Here is a 13,869-nt window from a genome sequence, read left to right on the forward strand (position 1 = left end):
GGCCTCTGATTGGACAGATGTCTCTATACAACACGATGGACTCCACAGACCTACGGTGAATAGAGGATTGTTTGACTTGCTTATCGTGAATTGTATTTCTATTCAAAATGTATCTGGGTTTACTTGCCGCAGTATGAGTAACAGTTCGTGAAGCAAGGGTGAATCCCTTGACATCGAGGCAGCGGTTTGGCTGCAAGTATTATATGCAACCTATTCACCCAAATTTAAGATCAGGATCAATCTGCGTCCCGAGGTCCAAGTCCTCCAAGAATTTCATATCCTGCAACTTCTCTGGAAGGTAGTCCTGCATCACCTCGCCATCCTTGAAGTTCGGATTGTATTTATATTCCTTACCATATCCCAACTCCTTCATCAACCGCGTAGGGGCATTGCGTAGATGGATTGGGATCGGAAGGCCTGCGAACCCCGGCTCTGAGAGAGCAGCAAAAGCATTGTTAAGGCCTCGATAAGCACGAGTACTCTTCGGGGACAGCGCCATAGCCACCGTAGCATGTGCGAGATTGATCCGCGCCTCGGGAAGACCAATTCTCTCCACGGCGGCATGGGTTGAGATGGCCAGTGTCAACATGCTGTTATCGGCCAGGCCTATATCTTCCGAGGCGACAACTATTAGGCGTCGCGCAATATATAGAGGATCCTCTCCTGATTGTATCATGCGGGCAAGATAGTACAGCGACGCATCTGGGTCGCTGCCGCGAATAGACTTGTGAAAGGCAGAAATAGTATCATAATGCTGGTCGCCCGCGCGATCGTAGACAAGTGTCTTCGTTAGAGCGCGTTTGATCTCGTCTTTGCTGATTCCAGGCCGTTTTGAAAGATTCATTCCGATTTCCAAGAGATTGAGTGATGTCCGCGCATCTCCGTCGGCAAACTTGGCCAGATAATCAAGCAGCTCGTCGTCTACTAGGTCAGACGGTGAGTAGTTTGGCCCTTCGGTTCTGAGGGCACGGTCTAGAATTGCCCTTATATCCTCATCCGTAAGCTTCGACAGGGTAAACGTCCTGCATCTGGAAAGCAGCGCATTCTGCACTTTGAACGACGGGTTCTCTGTAGTTGCGCCGATAAGCGTAACCTGCCCACTCTCAACTGGGCCCAAGAAAACATCCTGTTGCGACTTTGAGAATCTATGTATCTCATCGCAGAATATGATGGTCTTCCGCCCTGTCAGTCCAAGCTCGCTCTTCGCGTCAGCGAATATCTTCTTACACTCTGCAACCCCGCTGCTTGTGCTGTTGATCTCCACGAATCTGCTTCCAACCATAGACGCAATAACCCTCGCTATTGTTGTTTTCCCGGTTCCTGGCCCTCCCCATAGAATCATGCTAGGCACTCGATCTTCCTCGATAAGACCCCGCAGTACACCCGTCGGCCCAACAAGTTCCTGACCACATACTTCATCCAGTGTGCGAGGGCGCATGCGCTCAGCTAGTGGTGCAGCTCTTTGGAAGGCATTGACCTTGGGTTTCTTCGGGGCCGGTTCCGGCGCTTCATCTCGTTGTGATCGTGCGGCATCGTCCGATGGGCCGCCGTATAACGTCACCGTTCTCTTGCCGTTAAGGTTGCGGAGAGGAGATGCATCGGAGTGGACATCGCGCTGTGTAGAGGCTTTTCGTGCAGAAGATGGTTGAAAAAAGGCGGGAACTGCGGCTTTCTGGGATGGTGAGGGATCGCTGGCGCTCGATGTCGGCTCTTCGATAAACTGCAGGCAGTCCGAGTCGATGTGGTCGTTGATGCGAAGAGAGGAGACCGGTTTCAAGCAAATCGGGCAGGACACCATGATTTCAGTCACCGACTGTTGACCTGCACGTCAGAGCGAGATGCTGGGATGAGCAGGTCATGAGTATTTTGGATGAATCCTCCAAGCCATCTGGAGTTGATAGATCAAATCTTCTGACGCGTTGGTGTAACGCGTCCTGGTAGATTAGTCACGTTTGGCTGGCTGCCTGAATGCCTGAGACTCCAAGAAGCAGCTAAACAGAGCCTAAATTAATCTAAAATATCTAGTCTTTAGGTGTAGATAATGCCTATAAAGGTCTATCAGGATGCCTAGATATCTAGTTGTCTTTGTAAGTACAGTATCTATGCGAAATCACAGGTTATAGTAAGAACAGAGTATGAAGCAGGGGCAGATATCAGCACTCAGGGCTATCACGAAATCTGAATCTTGCTAGAGATGTTGTCATTATAGCAAGATATTCCTCATACATGATTTCTTAGCTGTAGTGCTTGCTCTGCAGTGCAGAAAGGTACCCCAGCACATAGATTAGGGCACTGATAAGCAGATTTCTGGTCCCGGAATGTCGCAAGCGCAGTCGGGATGATTCATTCTCCAACCTCCGTTCCCTCACTTACTGATCCAGTTCACAGTCACTGTGCGTCCCTCCTTCACACACACTCTGCCCCTCCTGTGACTCTCCATGCTTCCTGGTCCTTACTATCTAAGTGCAGTCGCCAAATCGCCAACTTCATTCCGTCTTCTTTCCCACTCCTCCAGGTCAAAGTTCAATCCCCGCACCCCGCGTTTGCACCTTGGAGCTAGAGCAATGTCGGCCACTGCACCTCAGGCGGACCCGTTCAAACCTGCACAGCGTGTTGCAGGCCAGCGCCAGGATGTTTGGTATGAAACTTGCAAACAGAATGCGCTGAGCACTGTCTGATTGGCTTGCAGGTCCATTGTCAATGAAGCTGCTGCAGCTTCCCCCAAGCAGCCTATCGTGAACATGGGTCAGGGCTTCTTGTGAGTGCCCTGAAACACAACACCAGCCAGTGAGATTGTGCTAACTGCTTTGCTTTGCCCTACAGTGGTTACAACCCCCCTCAGTTTGCCCTAGATGCCGCGAAGGCCGCCCTCGACCGCGTCGACTGCAACCAATACTCCCCAACCAAGGTACATTGGCCCCGGAACTGCGCTGGAACTCCGACTTACCGTAGCACAGGGTCGCCCGCGCCTCAAGAATGCTCTTGCCGATGCATACTCGCCGTTCTTTGGTCGCAAGCTGAACCCTGAAACCGAGGTCACCATCACCACTGGCGCAAACGAGGGTAAGATTATTTATGCTGGGCTATCAGACATTCGCTGACTGGAGTAAGGAATGCTGAGCGCTTTCATGGGCTTCATTGAGCAGGGAGACGAAGTCATCATCTTCGAGCCCTTTTTTGACCAGTACATCAGCAACATTGAAATGCCTGGTGGTACTATTCGCTACGTCCCTCTGCAGCCCCCCAAGGATGGCGCGATCAAGACTCTGCCTGCGTCCGAGTGGAGCATTGACTTTGATGCCCTCGAAAAGACAATCAACTCCAAGACCAAGATGATTGTGAGTTCCCTAATGATATATTGTACACTCAGCTTCTAATGCGCTTCCAGGTCCTTAACTCACCGTAAGCTCTCACCTCTCTGGTACAGAACGAACGCTAATGACGCAGTCACAACCCCGTTGGAAAGGTCTTCTCGCGCGATGAGCTTGAGCGCATTGGTGATCTTGCCGTGAAGCACAACCTCATCATCCTCTCCGACGAAGTCTACGACCGCCTCTACTACGTCCCGTTCACTAGAATTGCCACCATGAAGCCCGAGTACTGGGAGCGCACTCTCACCGTTGGCTCTGCTGGAAAGGCCTTCTACGCTACCGGCTGGCGTGTCGGCTACCTGATTGGACCCGAGCACCTGATCAAGTACGTCGCCGGCGCCCACACTCGCATTTGCTACAGCAGCGTCTCTCCTCTGCAAGAGGCAGCAGCCGTTGCGTTCGAAGAGGCCGACAAGCAGGGTTTCTGGGACCAGAGCCGTGCGGAGATGAAGGGAAAGATGGAGCGTTTCTGCCAAGTCTTCGACGAGCTCAACATTCCTGTGCGTCCTAACTCCTCATCAACTTTATGACTTACTAACTTGACTAGTACTCTGACCCTGAAGGTGGCTACTTCGTGCTCGCCAACATGTCTTCCGTCAAGCTCCCCGAGGACTACCCCTTCCCTCCCCACGTCGCAAACCGCCCCCGTGACTTCAAACTTTGTTGGTTTCTGATCCACGAGGTCGGCGTCGCCGCTATTCCCCCCACCGAATTCTACACCGATGCAAACGCCCACATCGCCGAGGACTACCTCCGCTTTGCCGTGTGCAAGGAGGATAACATTCTCGATACTGCCAAGGAACGCCTCCGCGGACTCAAGAAGTACATCGTGCAGTAAAGGAACGTATCCGCGGAAGAAGTGCATGGTGCGGTGAAGCTGAAGCTGGTGTTTCGATATGATGCCATGATCTGCCGAATCTAAAATTACGTCCATAGATCCCTTTTCTTCATGTTCTACACACTTTCCCATAATGTTTTCTAGCCGGGTTGAATGAGATGATGATAGCGAAGTTGGACTCTTGATTGACTTGCTTGTTAAACTTGTGCCACAGTACCTGTCTTATTGTATATTCGATGCTTTCTTTCCGTAAGCTTTGAGGGATCTATAATCATCCCCATACATCCCGTTTCTTCACATTTTCTCGTAATGACTTAGCCGGGTTAGATGCTAATAGCCGATTGTACTTTGATTGATTTGGTAAGGTTGTGGTACCTAGTGTACATTTTCCCCTCTTCCTTTCGTTCCGTTTCATGAGTACGCCATGCTGTGCTATGCTGAAACCTACAAACATTGCCTTCATAATACTCTTTTTGTCATATTCTTCACACTTTCCCCTAACGTTTTAGCTAGGTTAGTTGGACTCGTCTAGAATTGGCTTGCTAAGTATGACATGCTAAAGTACAATTTACGAACGTGAAAAGAAAGTAGATAAAGAGGTGTCCAGTGTACATTCGCTTCATTTCGTTTCGTGTCATAAGTGTGCTATGCTATGCCATGCTAAAGTACAATTTGCGAACGCGATAGAAAAAAAGAAGACGCATGATCTTGAAGACTCGTCGTGAGGTCAAATACTCAAACATATCCTGACCTCAGATGAAACCAACTCTTTAAGTCGTCACATATGTCCATCTGTCGATTATTAACACATTCCTCATCTCGATCATTCAGAGGGCACATTGCTTTGTAGAAGGGGTTAATTTGAACAAGGAAGCGAAGAAACGGGGGATCGGATCGATAAACGAGAAAACGAAGAAACGAAAAGACTTAACCAAGCCGAAGCCGAAGACGCAGAGACCGAAGAAGGAAGCCCTAGTAATTGATCCCCTCAATCTGCATTTCCCCAGCGTCGAAGCCATCCCATCCCGGCCCACGACAGAACTTCCGCTGATCACGCTCATCAACACCATAATGTCCATCTTCGATCTTGAAGCCCTTCCCCATCATGCGCTCAATCGGCTTCTCCACGGTAGAATGGGTAATCCGACTCATGCGCAGAATCCAGTAGCTCGCCTCGAGCTCCTCCACGACCATCTTGTGGCCGCCGCGGTTGCGCTGCCCCAGCTTGTACTGCTCCTCGTACTCCTTCCAGCAGACGTCGTCGGTGCAGGAGCGGCGGTTGCGCCCGGCCCACTCGGTGGGACAGGCGTGGCGCTCGCCGGTGATGTACGGCTGCACTGTGAAGGCGAACTCGCGGAACATCTGGTACTTCAGGGATTTTTCAAGGGTCAGGAGGGGATTGCGAGGCGGGTTTGTGAGTTCGTCGGTGGTCGCGCGGATGTGGTCGCGGATCAGGCGGTACAGGTAGTCTGTCAGCCCGGGGTTTTCGATGGTTGCTGGTGAGCCGTTAGCATGTGGTAACTGATTGGATAGCCCTGTCTAAGTGTGGACTTACTGAAAAGCACGGCCGCAAGCACGCGCCGGAGTCGATCTCTCGCCTCGGGGTCGTCGAACTTCACGACGTGGAGAATGTCAGGCGAGCAGCGAAGCGCTGTCTTCACCGCGTCGGTGTCTGGACGTCCGCTTACTTTCTCCTTAACCATGTCTCTCCAGTCGCTGAAGATAAAGTAGTCGCCGTGGCGGTGGTTCATGTTGAAATGGACCGCCTGGCGATGGCGCTCGGGCATATCGTATGCGTACAAGCAGGGGATGAGCGGCGGGCTTTCGAGAACGTCCCGGGGCAAGGTTGACACCTTGCACCGGTGTTGGAAAGTGTATGTGCCGCAGGTTTCCCAGTGCTTCTTAATGTCTTCCAGGAGATGCTCGCGTGAGCAGTAGCGGACTTCCGAGAAGGGGCCGCACCTAGGGCAAATTTTTGAAACATTGTCCCAGAGGTTGCATTTTTTATTGCAGCCTTCCTTTTGGCAGTCGAAGCACTCGATGTCTAGGTTCCACCACCAGTCATCAGGCTTCTGTTTTACCATTTGTTGGCCATTTCGTTGGATGGTATTGTTGGGTACGCCGGCTGACAAGCTGGTAGCGGTAGACGGGGATGGGTGCGCGTGGCTGCTTACAATCAGCGGTCCGGGCGTGAAGTTGGTGGACGGCGTGGATGGAGAAGGTGTGGAGGCTGGGGCTGGACCAGGCGCTGAAGCTGAACCAGCGACCTCGGTAGGGTTTGTTGCTTTGCCTTTACCCTTGTTCTTCTTGTTCTTGCCTTTACCTTTGCTTTTAAACTTGCCTTGAAGGCTGTCACTAGATGAAGGCGCAGAAGCAGCAGTGTCAGTTTGGGGAGTCGATATCGGTGCGTTAGGCGTCCAGACATTCGATGTCGACGCAGTGCCAGTGGACTTCGGAGTTGAAGATACATCAAAGGGGTATTGGGGAGATGCGATGTCATGCTGAGCCTGGCCTTCGTGGATGGCTGGAAGCTGCTTTTTCTTGGAGCTCCCTGGTTTGGCAGAGTTCGATTGAGAGGAGACAATAAAAGGTCTTGAGCCTAGATATGATGCGATATCAGTATGTTTTGTGCCTGAGATGTTGAGGGATAGGCCTTGAAGGAGCTGACCTTTGGACCCAGTCGGCTCAGGAGTCTTGGGTACCTCGCTAATAGCATTGCCAGTATCGGACACTTGCTGCGCAGGAAGAGCTGAGTTGTTTATCTTGGTCCCAGGTACTTCAGGCATCTTGGGTTCCTCAGTCTTGAGCTTGTCGGTATAGGACTCTTTATCTACAGGAGCTGTCGAGGAATCTGAGTATTGAATGTCAGATCAGTCTTCTGAGATGTATGTCGAGAAGCAAGAACATCATCAGACTGACCTTCAGTCCGTTCTAAACCAGAAGTCTTTGGTGGATCGACTATGTTAGTCCAAGAAACTGAACTATCTGTAGGAGAAGGCGGAGAGTAAGAAATCCGTGAGTGAAGTGCCGCGGCTTCGTCTTCGTCCTCGTCCTCCAGCGATTCGACACGTTGCTTGCCTAGGAAACTGTCATTCTCGTCAAGAGATTGAGCAGATGACAGTGCTGCACCTTTGTTGGAGACTTCATCTAACTCCTCAGCACGCTGTTTGCCTTTTTCTTTGTCGCTGTCATCGGAAGGCTGGCTTGAATCGGGTGATGCAGCCTCGTGAGAACCTTCATCCAGACCTGCAACGCGCTGTTTACCTTTGTCCTTGTCGGTGTCGTCAGAAGGCTGAGTGCTGATTGACTGTTCTTCTGCAACAGAGCCAGATTTGATTGAGGTATCCTTTTCGCGAATCGGCAGCTCGATAGTGCTAGCCAGGAAGGGCGTCTTTGAGGACTCGCCATTTTGTTCAGTGGGAACATTGTTCTCGATGTTCTCGTTCTCAGGTGCCTTGGAGAATCTGGCGGCCTCATTGATAGGGGCATGGTCGGTGCTAATCTTCTGAGAAGATCCGGAGGATGCGCCAGTCAGTTCAACAGGAACGGGGTCGGTGTTATCATTCTTAGAAGGCTCAGAGGTCTCGTCAGTTTGTTCAACAGGGACATGGTCGGTGTTGTCCTTCTCGGGTGCCTTTGAGGATTCGCCGGTGTCTTCGATAGGAACATGGTCGGTGTTGTCCTTCTTGTTAGCCTCGGAGGACTCGCTAGCCTTAGCCTGCTGAATAGGGACGTGGTCGGTCTTCTCCTTTTGAGGGACTTTGGAGGGCTCGTCAGTTTGTTCAACGGGAACAAGATCGTTGTTTTCCTGCTGAGGAGCATTAGAGGTCTCGCCAGCTTGTTCAATGGGAATAAGATCAGTGTTTTCCTTCTGAGAAGCTTTGGATATTTCTTTGGTTTGTGCAACAGGGACATGGTCGGTGTTATCCTTCTCAGGCGCCCTGGAAGGCTCGCCAGCCTGCTCAACAGGGATCTGGCTGGCTTCCGCATTGCCACCCTTCTTCTTGCGCTTCTTGTTCTTCTTGGGCTTCTTCACGAAGTCCATGAGGCTCGCCTTCATGAAATCCGCCATGCTATCGGGTGGCCCTTCAGGAGCCGAATCGAGATCTTCTTCACAGGTAGGTATATTCCGCAAAAGAATCTGTAAAATCTCGGGAGAAAGCTGGTCAGATTCAGAGCAGCGACTGAGGGCGCGAGATCGAATGAGGGAGGTTGCTTGGGTGCGAGCGTTGTGGGCTGTTTGAGTGTTAACACAAGTATGTAGAGTTGGTGGAAGAAACAGCTGCCGTGGATGCAGAAGAGAAGATAATATGACACAAGTGAAGATCTGGAGCAATAGCTTACCATCCAATTCACCTAAAGTCCTTCCACTAACACTCTGGCTCGGAAGTGAATGGCTTCTCTTCCTTGCGTGGGGGAGTTGAGTTGCCGATGAGAGGGTTTCGGTCTCGCTGCCGGGGCGACTGGAGTCATAATGAATGTCCTCCTTTTCGTCACTCTCACTCCCCTCAGGACTAGGCAGCATGAAAGGATGTTCGAATTTCGACGCAAAGTCAGGAGATTCCCACACGGGGTTTTCATTTGCAGTCGCCTTGGCCTGTTTCTTGTTGTGGGTTTTGCTCTTCTTTCCGGTCTTCTTGCCGCTGTGCGAATGGCCGAAGAGGATTGACTTCTTCTTGTGAGGGGCCATTTTGTCTGCTCAACTTGATGCAAAGAAGATTCAGCTTGGTTCAAGAGGTAAGTGAAAGAGACCTACCGGTGTTTTGAACGGATGTGTTGAGCTGACTTGTCCGTAGGGGCATTAGGAGGAAGCTCGAAGCTTGATTTTGGAGCAGAGATGGGTGTTTTCGAAGCTATGATTGCTTCGCTGTGTTTCTGTGGTGACTTTGGTAGTGTGCTGGGATGAAAGGAGGATGAGATATGTGTTGAGAATGAAGGGAAGATGAGGGGAAGTTCCACTAGATGATGGCAATGCATCGCCATGGCGATGATGTTGCGATTGTTTCCTCTGTTCATGATGCAATACCGCGACTGAACTAAATAAGGCGTGAGGAGCAAGCACAGTCATGAAAACAACATTACTAGCTGACATTTATTTTGGAAAGCAGGTCCCATGTATGTCCTTTGATGAGCGTTTGCTAGCATACGGGTATATCTTCAACGGGCTGGCTGGCGCGATATCAACGGTCTTTGTACTGCTGCTTCCAACCTAAGCGAGGGGCTTGGAAGCTTTGTCTGGACGGCAGAAGGGATGTCTAAAGTGCCATAGCTAGGACTATCGGATGATTGCCTTCTTGCGTACTTACAGGCAAACACCTTCCGCGGCTTGTCTGTCCTACGTTTTGCCGACTATCTACCTAGGTTCAGAGCCTGTGACTGGCTCACTTTCCACTTACTCCTGGCAAGCGGAGAATGGAGAAACACAATGTTATTACTCAGGCTGCCCTGATCCCAGCAAGTCGATCATAATCTTCAAGTCAATCCTCGTCTTCCTGAATATACCTACCGAGCCCTGTCAACATCTACAAGATCCATCCATATACCACCCTGATGACACTAACAAGGCTAGGATAGGTTACATCGCAGCGTTCATGGTTGCTCGTAATGTGGCAGGTGGCCTTGGATTGTCGGTAGATGGACCGGGGCTTAGATAAACTGTGGGAATTATTCAAGAAGTAGCGCGCAAGGACACCTTCAATGGCCACGGAGATACTCCTGTACCTTGTGACCCTGGTAAGCCACCGCCATACAGAAGGTCACCACAAAACCCGTAAACGGCACAGATATAGCCCAGAAAATCCACTGCCCGACAGCAATATCACGAATGTCCGTTGTGTTCATGCCAAAATAACTAGTCACGAAGGAAAGCGGCAAGAATATTACTGTGACAGTCGTGAATACCAAGACCGCCTTGTTGTTGTTGTTGTCCTGCTTGAGTTCTAGTTGGAGGGTCAACTGCTTCCTAAGTTTGTCGATCTGTGTTCTCAGGTCGTCATACAGTTCAAGATTGTCGTCCAGCCTCTTATAAGAACTTTCGAGGCCGTCGAACCAGTCTCGCTGTGTCGGCAGGCAGTGCCAGGTCTGGTTCAGGAAGCCATCAATGACATTTTGCTGGGTCGTTGTGATTGCGCTGATATTGTCTAGCTCCTCCTGTGCAAGGTCCAAGTCATCTAACAGCCTCCGTGTGGGATGTTCTCGGATTGCGAGCCTCTAGCGATGCGATGTAGTTAGTAAACTTAAGAATGTGTCAAGTTTGCCACGGCGGCCGGGGTTGGGATATGCCTTCATACTAGTTTAGAGCAATGGTCCTGATAGACACCTTTTATATTCAAATGTACCACAGACTTCGAATCCCCGCCTTCCGTGAATCGAAACGTACGTGCAGACCAGGCGTGCCCTGGGCTGCGTAGTAGCGGAGGGTCGATGTCTCCGTGCGTCACGGAGGAGATGATGTATGCAACAATGCCGCCTGAGTTGATAGTGGAGTATGTTTCCAAGTCAAGTGGTTTAGACATTGCCAATACTTGAAGGATGTCACGTTTGGCCAGCTGCAGCGCTTTTGTCAGATGGTAAAAATAATTGACGTAGACCGGTATATTAGATCCGCGGCTATCGGTAGATGTGTCACTAAAAGACAATCGCCGATATCGACGTCGACGCTGGTGAGGACGGGGTCTAAACACGTAAGGGAGTGGGCCGTCACTATCTCCTTGTGGTATATTTCGAGGGCCGATATCTCGATCAAAGTTTTTTCGAGCGCTGGGTATACGAACTCTCACACCACGATCTCTTTGTGGTAAATATCTGGGCGCGATATCTCCGTCAAAGTCTTTCCGAGTGCGGGCGGGTATACGAGTTCTTACACCACGTTCTTCCTGAGGAACAACTGGGCGAGCCATATCTCGGTCAAAGTCGTTCCGAGTGCGGGCGGGTATATGAATTCTCGTAGTGCTCTCTCCTGCTCGGTGTGGCCGAGGTCTTTGATTGTGTCTAGAGGAGTTGGCCGGCTTCTTGATCCATCTGCCGTGAGATACCGGTTGGCCATCTTCGTCAACATCTACCGGAGTTGCTTCCACTTCAGGGAGCTCGACGTTGAGCTCAATGAGTCCTAAAACCAAGAATTGGGATGCATGGAACAATGACTTGAGTAAGGGGACATGGTCTTCTCCTCCAACCATCCCTTCCCTGATGGAACGCGAGATAGATAGCGCTTGGTTTATTTGTTAGCAAACCATATCCATAGAGAATGTCTCCCATGCAGTCTGATTGTACTTGACGCATTTCTGTCCCAATAGTTAGCTTCTCAGAAATCCAGAAAACTTATCAAGATAGTGTCACCTCTAGTATACGGTGCAATGCCCCCAGGGCTTTCTGTCTGGAAAAGGAGCGCATGGAAGTCGTAATGAAGTGTTCGATAAGCTCCCTCGCGTTCACTGCAAAGGTAGTCAAGTCCGCAGTGTTGGACGATTGCAATGAAGCGATCAGAATATCAAGGTCGGCATCTGACTTAAGACCTTGATTTTGGTATTGCGACGTCTCGCTCAGCACTTTGTCAAGATAAGTCATCAGCGAATTATCGATAGTCATGGCATTTTTGTTGTTTTGCGTCCCTTCCGACGGGTCCATATCTTTGACAATATCGCGGTGTTTTCTTATTCTAGCCTTTTCGGCTCCCATGTTGGCTCTTCTCGGTGTTCTCTGAGCTGGACTCGTCTCGCCTGTACAAATTGGCCAGATCAAATATGCTAACTGGTATTTAGCGTGATGCCTTCCCAATTGTGACAACAGCAGCTAAGCAAGCCATACCACGGGGTCCTAAGTTGAATGTTGGTTGAGGAGCAATTTGTACGGATGAAGGTAGCGTCCAGAATATGTCGCTCGGGTCCTTATAGTCATCTCTCTGTCCTTGAGATTCTGTTTTATCATAGCATCCCACCCAGCCGCAGTTTCGTGACGATCTCAACATTCGGCGGCCTCGCTTCGGTTGTTCACGATTTGAGTCCGAATTTGACCCGGAATCTGACTCAATTGTATAAGCTGAACTTGAAGTCTCATGATCAGTCTCCATTTGCTGGTTTCCGGCATTGATCTCTTTCAATGTCCGCCGAACCTCAGTGTGCTCCATCACCTTGTCTGCCAGAGAGCGGGAGATTCTTTGACCTAGCACATAACTAGATTTGCCCTAACGCAGCTGTCAGTACAGTCCAATACAAAACTTAAGAAGAAGCGTTCCACACAAATTGGTCGCTGTCCAGTGGGATCCCGAAGGCGCAAAGAGTCTCTATATCTACGTGTTCCTTTTTGAAACTAATCCTCCTCGGGTTTCGTATGTCGAACCACTGCTGTTCAATTAACCGTTGAATTTTTACATCCCAATTAGTGCCCTCTTCCCGAAGAAGAACATCAACATCAATCAGAGACCCGGGGAAGTATTCGTTTCGGGCAATGAGCGCCCACTGTTCAGCATCGAGCTGTGTCGGTCCGCGGCGATATACACAGCGTTCCGGATCAACATGCATTTGAAGTATATGCGAGTAGATATGCTGGACTTTGAGAAGAAGTTCCTGGTAGAAGTTAGCTTGATATGGCTTATATATATCGAAAGTCAAAGGATGAGACAATGCTTTTCAATGATACTTACAAGCCATGTTACACATTCTTTCAGTTCAATACGGAATATCAGACCCCTCGCAATCGAAGTCGCACACCAGCAGGGGTATCAGTGGCTTTAGCAGTGGCAATTGAACTTGTTGGAATGTCATATAGTTGGCTTGGGCAACATGTCACAATGTAATATAGGAACGTCAGAAATCATGTTCTTTCTCCCTCCAGGTACTGGAAGCGTTCTTTGTGAAAGCCATACCATCATTCACCATCAGACACCAAAGTTGAGGGGCATATAATATCTTGTGACCTGAAGAGGGCTGCGCCAGATTGACGGCTTGCCTGAACTCTCTGGAGAAGGGTGATTCGTTTCGATACAGCGTTTCGACCAAGGCCCTTACTGGATGCGCCCCGTTATCTTTGCGCCTAAATCTACCTCCGCTAAGAAGCAAGTATGGCAGTGTGAAGAATAGACACGTATTCTCAACAATGTGCTCTTTGCTCTTGTTTTGCGCCGCCGACATGCCTGCCTTGACAACTCCAGCAAATGCTTTTCCTGCAAAGATGCTCGTCTCTAACTCTGCCTGTAGACCTGATAGCCAGCGCTTCATGTCTGCTTTGGCGGCAGACGAAACAGTGGCGCTCTCGATTGCAAGTTTCTATAATCTGGTTACTTGGAATAAGCGCGACAGCCTCGTAATTGGAGGGACTTACTATGAATTCATCGAAAGATATTCCCGAATGTCGCATATTTCTGGAGGGCGCTGTAAGCAGTGCTCACAATACGTGATTGTACTCTACTCACAGCCAACGTATATCTCGTTCTTCCGGCGAGGAGTCTTTATCGCTTGTCGTAAGGAATATCAATGGTGGCTGTCCTCCTTGTGATGTACAAAGGCGGGATACTTGGATCGAGAGGAGATTCTTGATAGACCGGCCCTATTTGCACTCAATCTCAGCGGTTACCCTTTCTCACGCAGAGAGATTTCTTATACATGCATTGAGGTGGATCATACGGTAAACTCATCTTGATGCTCTGGTTTCTCCTCATCTGTA

General features: G+C 50.0%; 4 protein-coding genes across 4 annotated transcripts; 1 reads left to right on the forward strand and 3 right to left on the reverse strand.

Moving 5' to 3' along the window:
* Positions 1-19: 19 nt before the first annotated feature.
* Positions 20-1,867, reverse strand: BDW74DRAFT_147023 (ssDNA-dependent ATPase MGS1). The gene has a single exon (XM_073723468.1). It carries the CDS (start codon positions 1,796-1,798, stop codon positions 215-217), a length of 1,584 nt encoding a protein of 527 aa, XP_073586917.1. The 5' UTR covers positions 1,799-1,867; the 3' UTR covers positions 20-214.
* A 519-nt stretch (positions 1,868-2,386) lies between these two features.
* Positions 2,387-4,457, forward strand: BDW74DRAFT_147025 (kynurenine--oxoglutarate transaminase). Its single transcript, XM_073723469.1, has 8 exons — positions 2,387-2,638; positions 2,690-2,758; positions 2,824-2,908; positions 2,958-3,063; positions 3,112-3,338; positions 3,389-3,402; positions 3,448-3,871; positions 3,919-4,457. The coding sequence occupies exons 1-8, from the start codon at positions 2,439-2,441 to the stop codon at positions 4,207-4,209; spliced, it is 1,416 nt and encodes a 471-aa protein (XP_073586918.1). The 5' UTR covers positions 2,387-2,438; the 3' UTR covers positions 4,210-4,457.
* A 724-nt stretch (positions 4,458-5,181) lies between these two features.
* BDW74DRAFT_174886 (uncharacterized protein) lies at positions 5,182-8,899 on the reverse strand (the record flags this gene model as incomplete). Its single annotated transcript, XM_073728154.1, has 4 exons — positions 5,182-5,705; positions 5,765-7,060; positions 7,129-8,445; positions 8,554-8,899. The coding sequence occupies 4 exons, from the start codon at positions 8,897-8,899 to the stop codon at positions 5,182-5,184; spliced, it is 3,483 nt and encodes a 1,160-aa protein (XP_073586919.1).
* A 1,004-nt stretch (positions 8,900-9,903) lies between these two features.
* BDW74DRAFT_174887 (cora-like Mg2+ transporter protein-domain-containing protein) lies at positions 9,904-11,886 on the reverse strand (the record flags this gene model as incomplete). The annotated part of the gene is made up of 3 exons (XM_073728155.1): positions 9,904-10,419; positions 11,442-11,492; positions 11,548-11,886. 3 exons carry the CDS (start codon positions 11,884-11,886, stop codon positions 9,904-9,906), a joined length of 906 nt encoding a protein of 301 aa, XP_073586920.1.
* Between the last annotated feature and the right edge of the window lie 1,983 nt (positions 11,887-13,869).

Source organism: Aspergillus multicolor, assembly GCF_047715735.1.
Source record: "Aspergillus multicolor strain CBS 133.54 unplaced genomic scaffold BDW74scaffold_4, whole genome shotgun sequence".
NCBI lineage: Eukaryota > Fungi > Ascomycota > Eurotiomycetes > Eurotiales > Aspergillaceae > Aspergillus > Aspergillus multicolor.